The sequence below is a fragment of the Moschus berezovskii genome, chromosome 1 (genome assembly GCF_049115385.1).
Source record: "Moschus berezovskii isolate FMDL1 chromosome 1, NW_MosBer_1.0, whole genome shotgun sequence".
Taxonomy (NCBI): Eukaryota; Metazoa; Chordata; class Mammalia; order Artiodactyla; family Moschidae; genus Moschus; species Moschus berezovskii.
In genome coordinates this window covers 78,055,937-78,077,390 of record NC_142460.1, presented here as the reverse complement: position 1 = coordinate 78,077,390, position 21,454 = coordinate 78,055,937, and the positions used below count along the sequence as shown (strand labels likewise).

The 21,454-nt window shown below is 41.8% G+C and overlaps 1 protein-coding gene across 4 annotated transcripts; it reads left to right on the top strand.

Annotated features, from left to right (window-relative positions):
* Positions 1-3,935: 3,935 nt before the first annotated feature.
* Positions 3,936-20,461, top strand: GCSAM (germinal center associated signaling and motility). 4 transcript variants are annotated; one of them, XM_055418377.2, is made up of 6 exons: positions 3,936-4,088; positions 7,417-7,485; positions 10,583-10,627; positions 12,154-12,200; positions 17,835-17,863; positions 18,739-20,461. In XM_055418377.2, the coding sequence occupies exons 1-6, from the start codon at positions 4,060-4,062 to the stop codon at positions 19,054-19,056; spliced, it is 537 nt and encodes a 178-aa protein (XP_055274352.2). In that variant the 5' UTR covers positions 3,936-4,059; the 3' UTR covers positions 19,057-20,461. The 4 variants fall into 4 exon arrangements, with proteins under 4 accessions (XP_055274352.2, XP_088693010.1, XP_088693006.1 ...); XM_088836880.1 differs by having other exon boundaries at positions 3,978-4,088; positions 7,411-7,485; XM_088836884.1 differs by lacking the exon at positions 10,583-10,627.
* Positions 20,462-21,454: the final 993 nt, after the last annotated feature.

Below are 21,454 nucleotides of genomic sequence, written 5' to 3'. Positions count from 1 at the left end.
CAGATGAATAAAGAAAATACAAGGTCTTACTATATAGCACAACTATATTCTATATCATGTGATAAACCATAATGGAAGAGAAGATGAAAAAGGATATATATACATATATATATAAAGAACTTCCCTGGTGGTCCAGTGGTTAAGACTCTGTGGTCCCAATGCAGGGGAGTCTGGGTTCGATCCCTGGTCAGGGAACTAGATCCTGCATGCCACAACTAAGACCCAGTGCAACCAAATAAAAAGTTCATTAAAAAAAAAAAAGTTATGTCTGTATAACTGAGTCACCTTGCTGTATAGCAGAAATTAACACATTGTAAATCAACTACATTTCAACAAAATTTTAAAAAATAAAAACAGCTAAAAACTCCTTAATGAGGAATGTTAGAAATTAACAGTCATAGTTTTCAAACACATAACTCTCTGACATCAGCCAGGACTCCTAATCAACTCATATTCTGTACCCAAAAATAAATAGAAAATTATACTCAGGAAAACGTCTCAATATTAACCCATTACACAGCCTTCACTCTCTCTATGAGACTTTTTGAAGGAAAAGAAGAATGGTGAAGTCTTAACTAAGCTATTATATTCCTGACTCTACAAGCATTCTTAAATAAACCAGTTCTTTTCCTGTCATAAAATGTTCCAAAATTATTTTGCTTAGCATAAATAGCTTTCCCAGCTTCTATCTCTTATCACAAAATCTAAAAAGACGGCCTAGAGCTAGATTTATACCATCTAGTTTTTTGAGACTGAAATAGTTCAAAGAATCACTGTTATCCAAAAGGCCTCTAACTTGCCTTGGCAGCTAAAGTCAGACTGGAGTTGAAAGCATCAACTAAAAGTCACTCGCCATCTGGTTCTGCAAGGACTGAGTCAATAGCCACTGGAGCTGCTGACCTTCAACATACCCTGAAAGGGGTTCAGGGTGGAGATCAAGAATAAGGTACTCTGTGCTCTGGAAAAGCTGGCATATTGAATAAATGTTAAACCAGAATGTAATGAGGACCATTGGCTATCCACTAAGGAGATTGCAAAACTAAAGAAATCTTGCCCTTTTATTAATACATAGCCAAACTAATTCAAAATGTTGTAAACATTTTTTTCAGAATAAATAATGTCTAGTCCTCAAAGTCAGACATGACTGAGCAACTTCACTTTCAATTTTCACTTTCATGCATTGGAGAAGGAAATGACAACCCACTCCAGTGTTCTTGCCTGGAGAATCCCAGGGACAGGGGAGCCTGGTGGGCTGCCGTCTATGGGGTCACACAGAGTCAGACATGACTGAAGCGACTTAGCAGCAGCAGCAGTCCTCAAATAAGAGGACTCAACTGCATTATTTGTCACACATTAGTTATCCTGACTTCATTTGGTAATATGTTTGCTGATTGTCCTTAAAAGATAAAATTTCCTCTTACTGTTTTACCTGGGGGTAGGTTTGCCATCTGGAGCCAGGAACTAGCTAAAGTTTGATGCCTCTCCTCCCAGGAAAACAGGGAGATAAGGGCCTTATCTTCTACGTGATTGAATTTTCAAAAGATGGCCCCTAGGGCCTGGAAGAAACATTCCTGGATTGCTTGTTCAACTCAGTCAGTTTGTGAGAAATTGTTCCAGGAAACCCCTCACAGAGACAGCCAGGAGAGCACCCTGGGGGGCAAGAGTGATGGGTCTGTTATACAACTAATACCCAACTTCCCTAACATGGCTTCTGAGCTGCCTCCCCACACTGCCCTCTGTTACTGGTATGACCTCTACATTACTCCAGGACAAGCAATCAAGTTTTCTTGCACTTTGTTTCATTTCATTTCAAGGAAGTCCCACGAGGGCAGGCTTATACCTGCTTTGTTCACCACAGAATCCAGAGTGATCAACATACAGTAGGCACTCAATATATAATTGCTGAAGGAGTGAAGGAACAGATAAGCGACCAAACTGGAACCAACCACCAACTATAAGAATAACTTTCAGTTCAGTTCAGTTCAGTCGCTCAGTCGTGTCCGACTCTTTGTGACCCCATGAATCACAGCACGCCAGGCCTCCCTGTCCATCACCAACTCCCGGAGTTCACTCAAACTCATGTCCATTGAGTCGGTGATGCCATACAGCCATCTCATTCTCTGTCGTCCCCTTCTCCTCCCGCCCTCAATCCTTCCCAGCATCAGAGTCTTTTCCAGTGAGTCAACTCGTCGCATGAGGTGGCCAAAGTATTGGAGTTTCAGCTTTAGCATCATTCCTTCCAATGAACACCCAGGATTGATCTCCTTTAGAATGGACTGGTTGGATCTCCTTGCAGTCCACGGGACTCTCAAGAGTCTTCTCCAGCACCACAGTTCAAAAGCATCAATTCTTTGGCGATCAGCTTTCTTCCCAGTCCAACTCTCACATCCATACATGACCACTGGAAAAACCATAGCCTTGACTAGACGGACCTTTGTTGGCAAAGTAACGTCTCTGCTTTTTAATATGCTATCTAGGTTGGTCATAACTTTCCTTCCAAGAATAACTTTAAAAGTCCATAATTCCTGTCCCCAAGTTAATTTCTTTCACTTTTTTAATCTCTCTCTGTTGAGATATAATTTACATATAGTAAAATGCACACTTTTGGGTATACAGCTCTGTGAATCACGAGAAATGCGTACAGTCATGCCTCCACCACCACAAGATACAGAACAACAACAACAAAAAATTCCCTGGTCCTAGAAGTTCAAACCTCCTACTCCTTTTCCTGGCCACCACTGGTGTGTTTTCTGTCCCTACAGGTTTGCCTCATCCTGAATGTCACAAAAGATAGGCTTTAAGACTGGATTCTTCTACTCGTTCATTTGAGATTCGTCCATGTTGTTGTATATATTAGTGGCTGTTGTTCAGTCCCTAAGTCATGTCTGACTCTCTGTGATCCCATGGACTGCAGCATGTCAGGCTTCCCTATCCTTCTCTATCTCCCAGAGTTTATTGAAACTCAAGTCCACTAAGTCAGTGATATCATCCAACAATCTCATCCTCTGTTGTCCCCTTCTCCTCCTTTTAATATACATTATAAAAAGTATAATATTAGTAGCCCATTCCTTTTTATTACTGGGCCGAATCCCATTGTGTGAATGTAACACGGTTTGTTTAGACACTTACTACTTGAGATTATTTGGGTTATTTCCAGGGTTTGGTTTTATTTGGCAATTATGAGTAAAGAAGCTATAAACATATGCATACAAGTTCTTAGAGTTCTTGATTTCTTATTTTATTTGGGTTAATGCCTAGGAGCTAGGTTGTATGGTAAGGCTATACCATATTGTTTTCCAAAGAGACCAAAACATTTTGCATTCCCATCAGCAATATGTGAGACTTCCAGATGTTCTGCTTTCCTTGTCAGCTCTTAGTATTATCAGTTTTTGCTTTCATTTTCAAATGTTAGCCACTCTAATAGGTGTGCAAAAGTATTGCTTTGTGGTTTTGATTTACATCATTACACCTACAAGGACTATGATGTTCAACATCTTTTCATGAATTTGTTTGCCATCTGTGTATTTTCTTTGATGAAAATCTTTTCAAATATTTTGCCCATCTTATTTGGTGTTTGTTCTATTCCGAGTGAGTCTTGAGAGTTCTTTGCATGCTTTGGATAAAAATCTTTTTATCAGATATACATTTTGCTAATATTTTCTATTGGTCTATAGCTTGATTTTTAAGCTGTTTTGTTTTAAAACAAAGTTCCCCTTCTGATGTTTCTAGGACTACAACAAAGTGGTTTAATAAGTTTAGGCGTCTGAAGTGAAAAGCCCCTATGACCTGTTTACAATTGCAGACGGGGCTTCCCCATTCGTTCAAAACCCTCACTAACAGCTTCTGGTTAAAAGCAATAACCAGGTTCATTTGGCCTCTGACATTTTAGGAAGCTGTGCCTCTGTGAACTTCTGAATCTCCTCCCCCCGGGGCTCCTCCTCCCCTCCTCAGAGGATACACTCCCCTCAGCTCCCTCTGCCCTGGTGGCCAGAGCGACGCAGCCCTGTCTCTAAGTCAGGAGCAGCCTGCCAAGGGGAGGGCACCAAGAGGACTGAGAGAATGGGGAACCTGCTGCCAAGGGAAGACAGGTGAGCCCGGACCCCCTAAGGGGGAGCAGGAGAGACGGGTTGGGGCAACAGGGCCAGAAAGAGAAAAAGAGGTTTGCTCTTTGGGAGAAGGCAACCAGGTAAGGGATTGACAAAAATGAAGTGCCTACTACATGCCAGGGATCATGTTCAGTTCCTTATCGGTTGGCCTTCTTCCCAGAATCATAGTAACCACGGGTGCAGGACAGCTGAAAGGCAGGACTTTATCAAGGAAGTTCTATGCAGGCTACTCTAAGAAACAGCAACTTTCTGGGGCAGGAAGGGGATACTCTTTTGAGCTCTTAATGCCCCACAAACAGCATAAAAACACCACCACCCTGGTGCTCAGACTGTAAAGAGTCTGCCTGCAATTCGGGAGACCTGGGTTTGATCTCTGGGCTGAGATCTCCTGGAAAAGGGAACAGCTACCCACTCCAGTACTCTTGCCTGGAGAATGTCATGGACAGAGGAGCCTGGCAGGCTACAGTCCATGGGGTTGCAAAGAGTCAGACACGACTGAGCGACTTTCACTTCTCTTCACTTCAAAGGTTGAAACAGCAAGCTTTCTGATAGCATAAGACCTTAGCTGGTATACAATCCTTGCAATGGGTAAGCAGAGGACATTGAAATTGGTAGGGAACTTGGCTTAACTTTTCTAAACCTTAGTTTCATTATTTTCAATGGAATTAGTAGCACAATACTTTGGAGGATTCTAGTCTGTGTGATGCTAGCATGGTACCTGGTACATCAGTTCAGTTTAGTTCAGTCACTCAATCGTGTCCAACTCTTTGCAACCCCATGGACTACAGTATGTTAAGTTTCTCTGTCCATCACCAACTTCCAGAGCTTGCTCAAACTTATGGTACATAGTCAGGTTCAGTAATTAAGAGATACTAGTTAGTTTGACCATCACCTTCATTAACAGCAGTCACTGTAAAAATGGCTTCCTTGGTGGCTCAGATGGTAAAATTGTCTTCTTGCAATGCTGGAGACCCAGGTTCAATCCCTGGGTTGGGAAGATCCCTTGGAGAAGGAAACGGCAACCCACTCCAGTACTCTTGCCTGGAAAATTCCATGGATGGAGGAACCTTGTAGGCTACAGTCCATGTGATCACAGAGTCGGACATGACTGAGCAACGTCACTTTCTTTTTCTTTTACTGTAAAAATTAGTATCACTCTAAACAAAGGAGTCCCTCCAGTACAAATTGAGATGGTGAAAATCAGTTAGCTGGGGAAGGGGAGGGTGGTCTTTACAGGATTAGGTTTGGTGTCCTAGAGCTCAGTTCATGCTACTGAAATCTTGAACATAGGATCCAAAAAGTTACCTGACAAAAGGAGTCTTAGCAGGACCATGGAATGTCTCCTGGCCCTCCATGAAGGTCAGTGCTGTCTAGGACTTCTCTCCAGATACTCCCAACCCTTTATCAATCTGAAATTCTTGAATTGTTCTATCAGATTATAAATACCCATTTTTATGTCTAGATATGAGGTCCTCACAAGTAGAGACTGTTTCTTATTCATCTTTGAATTTGTGTTTTCTAACATTGTTTCTGACATAGAATAGGCACTCAATTAATGCTGAATGAATGTTTGTAAACCTACATAAATGTCTTGAAAAGAAAAATAAAACAAAATACAGATATGATAGAAAGTTAAGATTGATGTTACATCTGTAATTTTGCTTTTTAGAACTTCGGTAAGAGGGCGAAGGATTGTGACATTAATACATGTTTGTTGTAAAAGAAATTGGAGAATAAATAAAATATAAACAAAAAAGTAAACTGGAAAATCACAGAACTACTTATAACATTAGAAGTGTCATCTTTATTTTACTGTCTTTATTTATCAGAGATTTGTATTTCTTCATCTATGAAGGGCTAATATGTCTTTTGCCAATTTTTGTTTTGGATTTTGGTCTACTTTCCTTTATTGATTGTAAAAGATATCTTTACTTGAAGAAATTAGCACTTTTTCATAAATATTACTAAAAATTATCTTTCCAGTCCATGTGTCTTGTGTCATACAGAATTTTTGTTATTCTTATATATTTAAACATAATTGCATTAAATCTAGAAAGTTTTTTGCTTTCTACCAATTCATGCTTAAAATTATTTCCTCATCCCAAAATAAGACAGATCCACAGTATAATTTTCATGGTTTTATTGCCTTACATTTTAGAATCATACACTCATTATATGATGTCAGATAGAAATACATATTTTTCCACATAATTACTCAGTTGGCCCAGAATCTTCATTTCTATACTGATTGAAAATATCTTTCTTAATATACTCAAAAGTCTTATATTTACTTGGATCTGATTTTCAACTTCACCCTTACTGCCTGGTTATCATCCAGTCTGCACACTCCACCTTTTCTCTCCAGATCAAAATTGTTACAAAAATCCAGGAAATTCCCCCTCATCAGGCAGAATGGCACCAATTCCCTTCATGAAAGGAGCTCAGAGTCTCAGAGGACGAGTCTGCCAGAAGCAAACTCAGCTTTCCCACTTATTCTCACTTATCTGTCCTCAGACAAGTTGCATAAGCTTTTTCATCTCAGTTTCTTCATGGGCAAGACATAGACTCATAATGTCTACCTCATGGATTTATTCTGGGGTTAAATGAAATATAACATAGAAAATGCATATGTTACTTACACTTAATAAGTAGTATGCGTAGTAAGTAATGTATATATAACAACAAGTAGTATTTATAGTTCGTGTGCCTATATATATAGTAAGCACACAGTAAATTGTGTTTAACCTCTAGTTTCTTTTTCTCTATACCCCACACTTCCCACAAATAAAAGAATAGTTACACAGAAACCCAACCCAAACCTTGAGTCAATTTATTTTCTTTATTTCATTCTTTCCTTCCCTTTTATCCTGTGCGCTCTGCCTTGGTACTTTCTGAGAAAACTGCAGTGTACGTGAGACAAGGTCTGGGCCCTTCTCAGTTCCTGAGTGCAGTCCCTGAAACTGAGCTGAGCAGACAGTCCTCTCTGTGCACTGACATTCTCGTGGTCATAAGGATGCCTGGATGTTTGGGAACAAATGATTGGGGTCTGGTTGTGTACAGCAGTTGTTGGAGAAAATTGGGGGCGGGGGCTGTTGCCATGGCAATGGAGAGGAGGTCGAGTCAAGGACAGATTGGGGTATGTGCTTTAGAAAGGCATATTAACTAATGGAAGGGCAACAAGAGAAAGCCGAGGCAATGCTGGGGTTTCACCCACAAATAGCAGAAGTGAGGAAAGCTGGAAAAATTATCAGGTGAGGTGGGAAGCCTGGAGAGCAAAGACTTAGCTCATTCTTGATATGCTGAGTTTTAGGTGGCAGCAGAACACTCAAGAGACACCCTGGAATCTGAGAAGTCAAAGCCCCAAACTGAGGATATCCAGGTGAGACCAAACCCAGCAGCAATTCTCCCAGGCTTTACCTGTGAGGAATGAAGTCTGTTAGGTCCTGGGCTGCACACACCCCAGAAGAGAAGACCTTGCTTCAACCCAACAGCAGTTGTAACAATAGTAAATGCAGAGACAAGACAAAAGACAAAAACACTCTGAACCTTTGGACAGGAGGTGTGCCATTTTGCTGGGAACCTAGTATAGCCCTTAGAACTGGAAAGAAGACCCTTATTTCCTGTTGTCTCTTTATCTGTTAATCTCATGTCCCTTTCTTCTTCAGCCCCATTCTGGCCATTTCACTTTAAGCTCTGAGTTTCTATTTCTGAGGTAACCACATTCCCCTCACGGCTACAATTGTTGAAAGTTTTGTGGGTAAACTTGTGATTACCATGATGCTCTTAAATGCAGTCTTCCTCATCAGTCCCTTCTGATCAGGTCTTTTTTCCCCCTTAATTTTATTTATTTGGCATCATCAAGTCTTAGCTGTGGTATGCAAACTATTAGTTGTGATATGTGGGATCTAGTTCCCTGATCAAAGATTAAACCCGGGCCCCCTGTGTTGGGAGCAGAGAGTCTTAGCCACTGGACCTCTAGGGAAGTCCCCTGACCAGGACTTTTGAGAGTCAGGGAATTACTAAAATATGAAACGAGTGTCCCTGAATCCAAGAATCCCAAAGTGTGATACAGTCAGTTGTTCAGTGGCTTGAAGAGTTTTCTGCACTTTTCCCATGGTTTCAGGAGAAGCTTTTGAAAAAGCCACTGCACAGTCAAAGCGTACATAGGCATCCCCCTAAAAAAGGATGTTTTTCTTCAGTACAAACAAAGGCTCATATATTTGGTGTGTATCACTGGACGTATGCTAATCAGTCCAAATGATGAAACAGACAAGTAGGGCCATGGGCATTATAAGGAGGGAGAGACTGGGCAGACTTCAGGGGCTAGGGAAGCTTTGTGTTAAGAGATAGGAACCTGGAATTGCTAGCATGTAGGAGAAGGCAATGGCATCCCACTCCAGTACTCTTGCCTGGAAAATTCCATGGATGGAGGAGCCTGGTAGGCTGCAGTCCATGGGGTCACTGAGAGTCGGACACGACTGAGCGACTTCACTTTCACTTTTCACTTTCATGCATTGGAGAAGGAAATGGCAACCCACTCCAGTGTTCTTGCCTGGAGAATCCCAGGGACGCGGGAGCCTGGTGGGCTGCCGTCTATGGGGTCGCACAGAGTCAGACACGACTGAAGCGACTTAGCAGCAGCAGCAGCAGCCCATATTGTAAGACTTCCCACATGGCTCATTTGGTAAAGAATTCGCCTGTAATGCAGGAGAACAAGGTTTGATCCCTGGCTTGGGAAGATCCCCTGGAGAAGGAAATAGCAACCCACACAGTATTCTTGCCTGGGGAATTCCATGAACAGGGGAGTCTGGCAGGCTATAGTCCATGGCATTGCAAGAGTCGGACACGACTTAGTGACTAAACCACCACCAGCCCACATTGTGGAGATTCATCTGGTTTCAGAGGAGGTTGTCTGAACCTACCCTAGACCAAAACTCCAAACTGAAATGCAAAAATACATTGCAGAAAAGTTGACTGGGGGAAATAACCAGTTTAAAAATAGCTTTTGTCCATATTTAACTTTATTTGACCCTTACACTTAGTGCAATGTATTTTTGCATTCTAGGCAAGAATACCTAAGTGAGTTGTCATTTCCTTCACCAGGGGATCTTCCCAACCCAGGGATTGAACCCCAGTCACCTGCACTGGCAGGTGGATTCTTTACCACTGAGCCACCAGGGAAGCCCTTATATAGCTACCTTGGGGTCAGTAAGGCCGATCTGATGATCTGAACCAGTTAGAGTTGTTCTGTTCTTAGCTACTCCCTCATTTATCAGATACTTATTGAAAATATATTTACTATGTGCCAGACACTGTAGCATATGCTGGTAGTCTGTACCATGATGAACAGACAAATATGGTCCCTGACCTTGTGACACTCATGCTCTAGTGCAGGATACAGACCAATGAGCAGACAAATATTAATATAGTAGTTCAGTCACTCAGTCATGTCCAACTCTTTGCGACCCCATGACACTGCAGCATGCCACACTTCCCTGTCCATCACCAACTCCCAGAGCTTGCTCAAACTAATGTCCATCAAGTCAGGGATGCCATCCAGCCATCTCATCCTCTGTCATCCCCTTCTCCTCCTGCCTTCAATCTTTTCCAGCATCAGGGTCTTTTCCAATGAGTCAGTTCTTCACATCAGGTGGCCAAACTATTGGAGTTTCAGCTTCAGCATCAGTCCTTCCAATGAATATTCAGGGCTGATGTCCTTTAGGACGGACTGGTTTGATCTCCTTGAAGTCCAAGGGATTCTCAAGAGTCTTCTCCAACACCACAGTTCAAAAGCATCAATTCTTCGGTGCTGAGCTTTCTTTATAGTTCAACTCTCAAATCCAAACATGACTGCTGGAAAAACCATAGCTTTGACTAGATGGACCTTTGTCGGCAAAGTAATGTTTCTGCTTTTTAACATGCTGTTTAGGTTTGTCATAGCTTTTCTTCCAAGGAGCAAGCATGTTTTAATTTCATGACTGCAGACACCATCTGCAGTGATTCTGGAGCCCAAGAAAATAAAGTCTCAAAATTAATAAATATATCAAATATTAATAGAGTATAAATAGAAGTTCAGAGTGCAGCAGGATCCTATATAAATATTGCCTAATCCATGCCTAGAAGAAATTTCTAAAATGTCCACACACTTTTAGTTAGATTTCCTGGGGATAACTGTGTGTCCTTCCTCACAAGAGGCCACATAAATTACTGGAACTGGGAGATGAGCAAGCCTTTGCTAGGAAAACAGCAGCAAGTTCCTTCTCTGATTGGGAGTTGATAAGGTCATATTTCCAAAGGTCCACTTAGTGTCCTGGGAGGATGAAGGCATGATAGATGTGTACAAGTCACCTAGAATGAATAGTCTCTTGGGGGAGGGAAAGAAAGGTCTTCCACAGAAATGACAAAGGGAAGGGAGTCACCGTAACAAAGTTGCGGAAACTAAACTTGTGATACGTATCATTTCTTGGGTATTTTAGATGCTCGGACTGCCACTTCGCTGAAGGGTGTTTCTGCCTTCCGTGGTGAGTGGAGAACTCTTTTCAGGGGTTATTTTTCTGTAAGTGTAGTTTCAGTGTGGTGTTTGCTGTAAGTTACCTGTGAATTTCCCACTGTCTGTGGCCACAGTGGAAGCAGGCACTAACATCTGAGAGTCAGAGAAAACCACACTTCAAGTTTGGTGAGAAACAGGAACAATAGTCTTATGGGTGGTTGCTGCTAAGCTGCTGCTAAGTCGCTTCAGTCGTGTCCGACTCTGTGCGACCCCATAGACGGCAGCCCACCAGGCTCCCGCGTCCCTGGGATTCTCCAGGCAAGAACACCGGAGTGGGTTGCCATTTCCTTCTCCAATGCATGAAAGGAAAAGTGAAAGTGAAGTCGCTCAGTTGTGTCCAACTCTTAGCGACCCCATGGACTGCAGCCCACTGGGCTCCCCCGTCCATGGGATTTTCCAGGCAAGAGTACTGGAGTGTGTTGCCATTGCCTTCTCCATTACACACCCTTTAGATGGGAAAGTCTCAGAAGCAAGGATGAAACTGGCTACTGAAGTAGAGAAAGGCCCCTTAATCACACTGCACATCCCAGCGAGCTCCTGGCACAGAGGCACAGAGAAGGCATAGCCAGGATGATATATAATTCATTGTCCAAACCAGAAAACTTATGCAAATGAAAAGGAGGCTAAAAATAGTTAAGGGTCACTAAGTGATTGATGCTAAAGCTGAAACTGCAATACTTTGGCCACCTCATGCGACGAGTTGACTCACTGGAAATGACTCTGATGCTGGGAAAGGTTGGGGGCGGGAGGAGAAGGGGACGACGGAGAATGAGATGGCTGGATGGCATCACCAACTCTGTGGACATGAGTTTGAGTGACCTCCGGGAGTTGGTGATGGACAGGGAGGCCTGGCGTGCTGTGATTCATGGGGTCGCAGAGAGTCGGACACGACTGAGCGACTGAACTGAACTGAACTGAACTGAAGTGATTGATAATGACATAACTAAACTGTCTGTGCAAACCAGGACATATGGTCATTCTCCTTAGAGCAGATGTTGCCCTTGTCCCCTGAGATGATAACTGGCTGCCATGATATTTACACTGTGTTTTTCTGAGGGCTCATGTGGGAGGTGTTGGCTTGCTGGCTTGATTGTTTGTTTGGATATCACAGATTGAGACTGAGGTTGAGATTGTATATAACAATGGCTCCTTAATATAAAAGAAATTGATATTTTGTCAGGAAAGAAAACTCCAAAAATGTTACCTACATCATCACCATAGTTCTCTACTTATAAGTCAGTTCCATACCAGCCTCAGAAAAGGGAGCAGGCAGGTGAAAGAGGGAGACAGAGAAACACAAAGGAGTAGATTTCTACTCAGTCCTGTTTCCAGTTTTCCTTTTTTCCTATCCTCTTATTTCTCCAGCTGAAGGAGGTGTTATAAAAGCCTTATAACTTTAACAAATGAATTAAACATGAGCTTTTATAGTTGAGTATAACTGCTTTTGAGAGTTTCTGAATAATAAAACAACCAATTTACTTTCTTTTTCTTTTACAGGAAAAAAATACACATTTTTGAAGCAAGACAAGACTCCCGAAAGCAAAGTAAGTCATTGTTTTCACATCATTTTTACTTTTGACAGACTTAGCTTTTCTTCTTCCCTCTGCTCCCGAAGCACCTTGGGCATACATCTAATATGATACTTACACATTCGCTGCCGTTTGTCCAATTGCATGTCTCTATCCCCACTGAACCAGGAGCTTATTGAGGGAAGAATTGACTTATTGATCTCCATAGCCTTCCAGTATCTCCTGAGGTCTGCTGGCTGAAGGAGTTCAATGGGAACAATAAAAGCCAAAGGTGCAGGCACAAGGCACCTGTAAGAAACTGCAAGGAGGCCAGCGCGGGCACAGAGCACACACAGGATGAGCACTTGGGATCAAGTTTCTTGTTAGGGTCTTTTTATCTTGAGAGTTACAGGAGGCACAGAAAGGCTTTAAACAAGGGCCAAGTGTGATCATATTTGCATTAGCGACATCACCCAGTTTGCTGTTCAGAGAACAGAGTGCCAAAAATGGATGCGGGAAGACCACCTAGGGGGCCAGTGGTGAGGGAAGCAGGGTTGAAATGAAGGAAACAAAAGCAGTCAAAGGAGAGGGTGGTGAATGAATAGTGTCCCATCTAACTGGGAGACTGGGGGCGGGGGGACAAAGTACAGGCAGGAGGACAAGGCCACAGTGTTTCTAAAGAAGAAAAAGAAATGAGTTTTGCTTTTGCCTTCATGGTTTAAAGAGGAGAGCCTGGTTCATTCACCCTGAATTGTAAAAACGAGCCCTGTAGCTGTGTGAAAAAAAATAGTACAGCCCTCCCACCTCTAGCCACTTCACCCAGGGGAGTTGTGGGTGTCAGGAAACCCCAGTCTCAATCAAAGCAAAACAGAAATAGGAATAGACTTCTAATGGTAGAAATAAGACCTCTAATGCCGAAACTCACAGACACTTTTTTTTAAAATTCTACTGAAGTTGTTGACTTACAACATTGCATTAGTTTCAGGTGCATTTATTTTTTACACATCAAGATGATCTAGTTACTCTCTGTCTGTCACCATACAGAATTATTAATGTTATAGTTCTACTCATAGTATTCCCTATTGTTGTGGTCCTTTAATGGACTGGAACCTGGTGGTCTGGAGTCAATGATAAGAAAGTGAAAGAGAGAAAGAGAGAGAGAAAGAAAGACAGACTCAGGGACCCAAGCTCTGATGGAGCAAATGTCCTTTATTAGCAGAAACGTAGGCTTATATATCTTTGCTGCTGCTGTTAAGTTGCTTCAGTCGTGTCTGACTCTGTGTGACCCCATAGACGGCAGCCCACCAGGCTCCTCCGTCCCTGGGATTCTCCAGGCAAGAACACTGGAGTGGGTTGCCATTTCCTTCTCCAATGCATGAACGTGAAAAGTGAAAGTGAAGTCTCTCAGTTGTGTCCGACTCGTAGCAACCCATGGACTGCAGCCCACCAGGCTCCTCCGTCCATGGGATTGTCCAGGCAAGAGTACTGGAGTGGGGTACCATTGCCTATCTTTAGTAAGATGCTTACTCAGCTATTACACAGGATGAAATTTTATCAATAGTCACAATATGGATAGTCTAATACATACAAGGCTGCTGACGCTGAAAGAGTCACTGCACATATCATCCTATGACCTCAGTCCTGAGAACTGCGTGCAGCTCTACTCATTCTCGGAATAGGAACTGACAAGGAACAGAGAATCCTTGAGAAATAGAAAGTAGCATGCAGGAATCCTCCTGTTAAATGTTCCCTAACACCTATACTGCACAGTATGTCCTCATGCCTTATTTATAATTGGATGTCTGTACCTTTTAAGTTCTATTACCTACTAGCTCGTACCCCCACCCCCTTCCCTCTGGTAACCACCAGTTTGTTCTCTGTATCTATGAGTCTGTTTCTGTTTTGTTGTGTTTGTTCACTTGTTTTTATTTCTAGATCTACATATGAATGAAATTGTATGATATTTTTCTCTCTTTGATTTCACTCAGCATAACACCATCTAGATTCATCCATGTTGTTGAAAATGGCAAATTTCCATTCTTTTATGGCTGAGTAATATTTCCTTGCATATACATATGCCACATCTTCATCTATTCATCTATGGAATACTTAGGTTGCTTCCCTATCTTGGCTTTTGTAAATAATGCTGCAATGAACTTTGGGGTGTGTGTATCTTTTCAAATTAGCACTTCTGTTTTCTTCATATCAGTACCCAGAAGTGGAATTTCTGGATAGTATGGTAGTTGCATATTTAATATTTTGAGGAAACTCCATACTGTTTTCCATAGACGCTGCAGCAATTTACAATCCCACCAACAGTGCAAAAAGATTCCCATTTCTCCACAGCCTTGACAACAAGTATTATTTGTTGTTTTTTTAATAAGAGCCAGAATGATAGTATCATATTAATATTAGTACCATAGTAGTACTATATCAATAGCATGTTGGTAGTGGTTTTAGTGATAGGTATTGTCCAACTCTCGGGACCCCATGGACTGTAGGCTGCCAGGCTCCTCTGTCCATAGGACCTCCCAGGCAAGAATTCTGGAGTTGGTTGTCATTGCCTTCTCCAAGGGATCTTCACAACCCAGGGATTAAACCCGCATCTCCTGCATTGCAGGTGGTCTCCTGCATGACAGGCGGATTCTTTACTACCAAGCCATGAGGAAACTAGCAGTAACATAGTATAGTAATATAGTCTAGTTTGAAATCACTGACCATGATACCTCCAGCTTTGTTTTGCTTCCTCAAGATTGCTTGGCTATTCTGCACCTTTTGTGGTTTCATACAAAATTTAGGATCATTTATCCTAGTTCTGTGAAAAACAGTATTAGTTCTTCCAATTCGTGAGCACAGTATACCTTTCCATTTTTGTGTGTCATCTTCAATTTCTTTTATCCATGTCTTACAGCTTTCAGAATACAAATCTTTTACCTCCTGGATTAGATTTATTCCTAGGTATTTTATTCTTCTTGATACAATTGTAACTAGGATTGTTTTCTTAATTTCTGATAGTTTGCTATTAATGTATAGAAATGCAACAGATTTCTGTGTGCTAATTTTGTATCCTTGCAACGTAATGAATTTATCCGTTGGTTCTAACAGTTTTTCAGTAGAATCTTTAAGGTTTTCTATATATAATATTATATCATCTGCAAAGAGTAATAGTTTTATTTTTTCCCTTCTAATTTGCATGCCCTTTATCTGTTTTTCTTTTCTGATTGCTGGGGCTAAACTTCCAGTATTATGTTGAATAAAAGTGGTGAGTGTTGGGCATACCTGTGTTGTTTCTGATCTTAAGGGAAAGGACTTCAGCTTTTCATCATTGAGCAGATGTTAGCTCTGGGTTTGATATACATGGCCATTATCACACTGAGGTATGTTCCCTCTATATTCCATTTACTGAGAGTTTTTATCATAAATGATGTTAAATTTGTCAAATGCTTTGTTTGTAACTGTTGAGGTGATCATATGATTTTTATCTTTCATTTTGTTTATGTGATATATCACATTGATTTGTGTATATTGAATTATCCTTACATCCCTGGAATAAATTCCACTTGACCATAGTATATGATCTTTTTAACGTATTACTGAATTTAGTTTCTTAATATTTTGTTGAGGATTTTTATATCTATATTCATCAGGGAAATTAGCTTATATATTTTTTCCTGTGGTATCTTTGTCTGGTTTATGGATCAGGGTAATGCAGACCTTGTAAACTGCATGTGGAAACATTCCTTCATCTTCAATAGTTTGGACTAGTTTGAGAAGGCTAACTCTTCTTTAAATGTTTGATAAAATTCACTTGTGAGGCCATCTGGTCATAGGCTATTTTTTGTTGGGAGTTATTTTCTTTTATTACTGATTCAATTTCTTTATTAGTAATTTGTCTGTTCATATTTTCTATTTCTTTCTGAATCAGTCTTGGAAGATTGGATGTTTCTAGGAAATTATTCATCTCTCCCAGTTAGTTTTAAGCTGATAGTCACTTAAGTTTGAATGCATTCTAAAAGCACTATATTTTTACCACTCCGCACCTATGTTTATGTTTTTGTCATCATATTTTACATTTTTATTCTGTGTATCCCTTAATCTCTTACTGTAGCTGATTTGACTACTTTGGTCTTTTAAGCATCATACTTGCTTTTTAAGTGGCTGATACAATGGCTTTGCTATATATTTGCCTTTACCAGTGAGATATTTTCTTTTGTATATCATCTTATTTTAAGTTATAATCTTTTCTTCTCTGTTTAAAGAAGATCCTTAAATATTTCCTATAAGGTCAATCTAGTGGTGATAAAATCCTTTACTTTTTGCTTGTCTGGGAAATTTTACCTTTCCTTCAATTCTGAATAATAACCTTGCTGGGAAGAGTTTTCTTTGGTTGTAAGGTTTTTCCTTTCAGCAGTTTAAATATATCATGCCACTCCCCTGGAAAGTTTCTGCTAAAAAACCAGCTGATAGTCTTATAGGCGCTCCCTTGGTGTGACTTCCTGTTTTTTCTAGCTGCCTTAAAATTCTCTCTTTAACTTTGCCATTTTAATTATGATATGTCTTGGTTTGGATCACTTTGGGTTCATCTTGTTGCTGCCTGCACCAGGATGCCTGTTTGCCTCCCCAGATTAGGGAAGTTTTCAGCCATTATTTCTTTAAGTATATTTTCTGCCTCTTTCTCTCACTCTTCTCCTTCAGGGATCCCTAAAATGTGAATGTTCGTGTGCTTGATGTTTTTTTCAGAAGTTCCTTAAAAAATTCTCATTTTTTAAAATGGGCATACCTATCTTCAGAGTAGAGTGATGTCATGAGGCTTCCATTGAAGGATCTTGTTTACTTATTGAGCTGGTGTATTTCCCTCTTTGCTGAGTGGCCAGAACCTGCTGGTTTTAAGTACATTGACTTTTTTTAGCAATCGGCCTGCTTTTGTTTCTGTCACTGGTCTCAAAAATGGTTCCGTTTGAGAGTTTCCCTTTCTGTAGAACTATTCTTGAGCACCCGCTTCTACTCCGCCATCATCCCCGTCACCTGTAGTAGAAACAGCCTTCCTCTGCCTTGTGGGTCCCTCTTAGGTCCTTGTCCGCCTCCTAGGAGCGACTTGAGGACAGGGTCTGTCTCTGATTCTTCTTTTTCTCCCTAATTCTTGGTACGCAGTAGGCATGCCCTGGAGGCTCAGTCGGTAAAGAATCTGCCTGCAATGCAGGAGACCCAGGTTCAATCCATGGGTTGGGAAGATCCCCTGGAGAAGGAAATGGCAACCTACGCCTATATGGGAAATTCCATGGAGAGAGAAGCCTGGCAGGCTACAGTCCATAGGGTCACAAGAGTCAGGCACGACTGAGTGACTAAACCACCACCACCTGGCAGGCAGTGAATTTTGGGTAAGGAAGGACAGAGAAGGAAAGGAGTGAGAAAGGGCGGGACGTGTGACTTCCTGTCCAAGACCCGCTGAATGTCTCTCCTTCCACTTAGTCTCTCAGCACAGCTTTGACTGTTTCTTCTTTAGATGACCCTGTGGCTCCCCAGAGATGTGTTGAAGATCAGGATAGCCCAAGAAGGGCTACCCTAGCTGTACTTTGGTTTTCTGGTTGCTTATCTTTCAGTGCCCTTTTTCTCCCCTCCCAGAAATCTCCCCATGACCTGAAATTCATTACGTGTATTTTCTTTCTCCAGATGAAGAAACATCATCTGCTCCCATCCAGGTAATACAAACATCTCTGAGACTTTTTCTGAGACTAGAGTAGAAATGCAGGCACTTCAGATAGCACTTCAGGAGAAGACCTACAAGACCCCTTATGACCTTAACACTGAATCCTTTAGATGCCAGTGTTTATAAATCCAGGGACATATGCAGAGTCTGGTAGCAGAAGCTATGGCCACTTCTGTTGCACAGTTTATTGAAAGGAACTTATATTTATTGAGCATTTAGTTTATGCCAGTTTATATGGGCTGAATGCTTCACATGCATCATCTCATGTAACTGTCACGACACTATAAGATTGGTACTATTATCTTCCTACCCATTTTATAGAAGGATTAAGTGATATTCCCTCAAAGCCAGACAACTGACAAGATGGCAGGAGCATGGATCAAAAACAAGTCTTGCTTCCAAATCCATGCTCCTTCTCCTGTCCCTTGCTGTTTTGCTGTTTATCTCCTGAGATTTCACTGAAGGAGACCTTCTCTTGAGTGAATTCTCCTTTAATAATACAAATATCTCTAAAGTGGGTGGTTAAATATCATAACCCAAGCATTTTAAGCTGTCTTTAGATTGTTCTCTTATACAAAGATGGATGCCCTTGAGGTCTTGAGACTTTGGGAATTATATAGGGAGGTCACTCTGGGACATGGAGAGGAGAGAACATGCCTGAGTAGGCTGAATTCTCTGAGTAGCATGGGAAGTCTGGCAGCTTGGGCTAGTGGTTGGAGTGGGGCAGCCATTTAGGAAAAATAAACAAGAGGTGAAGGGGAAGTGCTCATGGAGGACAGACTTTGCCCAAGGCTGAGCCTGTGTTGAGATGAAGTAGAAGGAGAATGACAAGAGGCCAAGTCTTAATGCTGGATCTCCTTTACCCAGCAAGAGAATGGTGACCAGGGCTCCTCGGAGGATCTGTGCTACACCCTCATCAATCACAGCGTCCTCGGGAAAAGGCCGTCGGGAGTCTCTGCTGAGGAATCTTATGAGAATGTTTCCATCAAGGCTGAGAGGCCCAGAGCATCCCTGGGAGGAACCGAGACTGAGTACTCACTCCTTCGTGTGCCGTCCACCCCTAAGCACCCATCCACCCCAGAGGACGAATATGAACTTCTCATGCCCAACACAATCTTCCCTCACTCCCTCAAACAGCCACATCCACTTGTGCCCCCTTCTCAGGCTCAGTTTTCTCATTTCTAATGAAGCGACTGGACCAGTACTTAATTTGTTGCTGTTGCTCAGTCACTTGGTCGTGTTCGACTCTGCAATTCCATGGACTGAAGCATGTCAGGGTTCCCTGTTCCTCACCATGTCCCAGAGCTTGCTCAAACTCTTGTCCATTGAGTCAGTGATGCCATCCAACCATCTCATCCTCTGTCGTCCCCTTCTCCTCCTGCCTTCAATCTTTCCCAGCATCAGGGTCTGTTGTAATGAGTCAGATCTTTGCATCAGGTGGCCAAAGTATTGGAGCTTCAGCCTCAATATCAGTCCCTCCTGAATGAATATTCAGGATTGATTTCCTGTAGGATTGACTGGTTTGATCTCCTTGCAGTCCAAGGGACTCCCAAGAGTCTTCTCCAACACAATTCAAAGGCATCAGTTCCTCGGCACTCAGCCTTCTGTATAGTCCAACTCACATTCATACATGACCACTGGAAAAACCATAGCTTTGACTAGATGGACCTCTGTTGGCAAAGTAATGTCTCTGCTTTTTAATATGCTGTCTAGGTTTGTCATAGCTTTTCTTCCAAAGAGCAAGCGTGTTTTAATTTTATGGCTGCAGTTACCCTCTGCAGTGATTTTGGAGCCCGAGAAAATAAAAGTCTGTCACTGTTTCCAGCAATTAATACTAGCAAATAAACCCGTGAGTGGGGAACTTTGGTTGAAGCAGGTCTGGGGCACAGAACACTTTCAGCTTATCTCCCCCTGCTCCCAACACACATATAATAGCTCTTTCAATGGAGGTCCCTGTAGAAAGTGGTTTGCAAACTTCAAAGCCTCCTAAATCCTCCTCTATGTCCAACATCCAAAGATCACCCAACTATCCCGAATACTCACTCTTTGAGAAGGAAGTGACCATCTTTGGTTCTAAGCGGCTTGGGATATGGGCCATTCCACTCAGTGGTGGGAGGGACTCCCTGGTCCTCTGCTCCTTTGTTCAGGTTCTTCTTACAACATGTCTGTGTAATTGTGCTCTGAATTCACAGGGAAGCTTCACCCATCATATTAAGAGCCCCTAGGTTACCCAAAGGGGCAACTTCATTCCACATATATCTGTGTACCTAACTCCTCGCTCATAACCTTCCAAGTAGGTACCTGTGGCATTCCTCCCACTCCCTGCCTCTAAGCAGTGTCCTTTGCCGTGGGGGAGGGGAAGGAGAGAGTGGAATGAATTGGGAGAGTAATAACGACATATATACACTACCATGTGTAAAATAGACAGCTGGTGGGGCCCTGCTGTATAGGGCAGGGAGCTCAGCTTGATGCTCTGTGATGACCTAGAGGGCTGGGATGGCAGGGGGCAGGGTACTCAAGAGGGAAGGGATGTATGTATACATATAGCTGATTCACGTTGTTGTCCAGCAGAAATGTAAAGCAACTGTACTCCAATAAAAATAAATGTATATTAAAAAAACAATAATAAGTGGTATCCTTTGCAGAGTGTCTTTGACTCATTGACCCTGGTGCCTTGGTTGGTTACATGGGTTAAATTGGTAAGTTCCGAAAGCCATGTTTTTATATATATTTCAATCCATATTTTTTAACTTTGTATTTCTCCCTAGAATCTTAGGAAAAATCATAGCATCAGAGAAAGATAGACTAGAAAGGCCATTGGAGATCCTTTAATTCCACTATCTTTTTCTGGCCCAGAAAGGATAAACTAGCTCACTGCAACACTGCAAGTGAGTGGCAGAACTTTACCGAGAGCCTGATTTCCTGGCTTCCACTTTGGTGCTCTTCCAATACACTACATAGAAGGGCTCTACTATATTGTATGTGTGTTGTATAATATGTCATGTATAAACTATGAATAGTGTCACACTGGAAAAATCTCAACACACACACATACCTTCTCTAATGAGCACTTCTCCCTCTGCCTCAATTATTTATTTTCCCTTCTTTTAGTGTTTCTAGAATTACGCCCAGCCCTTAAAACAGGTCAGCATACTATGGCCCACAGGCCAAATCTGGCTGACTCACTATCTTGGTAAATAAAAACTTGGTAGCCCACAGCCTGCTTATTTATGTATGTACTTGCTGTGGCTTCTCAACCTCTGGAGAGCTGAAATGTTGTAATACATACTGCGGGCCCTTCAAAGCCAAAATATTTATTTGGAGGCCCTTTTCAGAGAAAAAAAGAAATTGCAGACCCTTTTCTTAAACAATCATATAGATAAACAAAACAAAAATGTGTTTTGGGTCTTGGTGTAACCGTAAGAGTTGGTGCTAATAAAATGGCATGGAAATATTAAACCACAATTTAGGGTGACAGCAAGAACAATCAGCAAATTAGACTATTTCTATATGCACACCTGTGTTCTCAACTTCCCGTTTTATTTAACCCATAACTATTGTCCTAATTTGGGGGACGTTAAAA

Coding starts and splice junctions, on each gene's coding strand:
- GCSAM (XM_088836880.1), top strand. CDS start 4,060: ATGGGGAACCTGCTGCCAAGGGAAGACAG. Junction 10,628..12,153: donor GGGTGTTTCTGCCTTCCGTG/GTGAGTGGAGAA, acceptor TTTCTTTTACAG/GAAAAAAATACACATTTTTG. Junction 17,864..18,738: donor CATCATCTGCTCCCATCCAG/GTAATACAAACA, acceptor TCCTTTACCCAG/CAAGAGAATGGTGACCAGGG.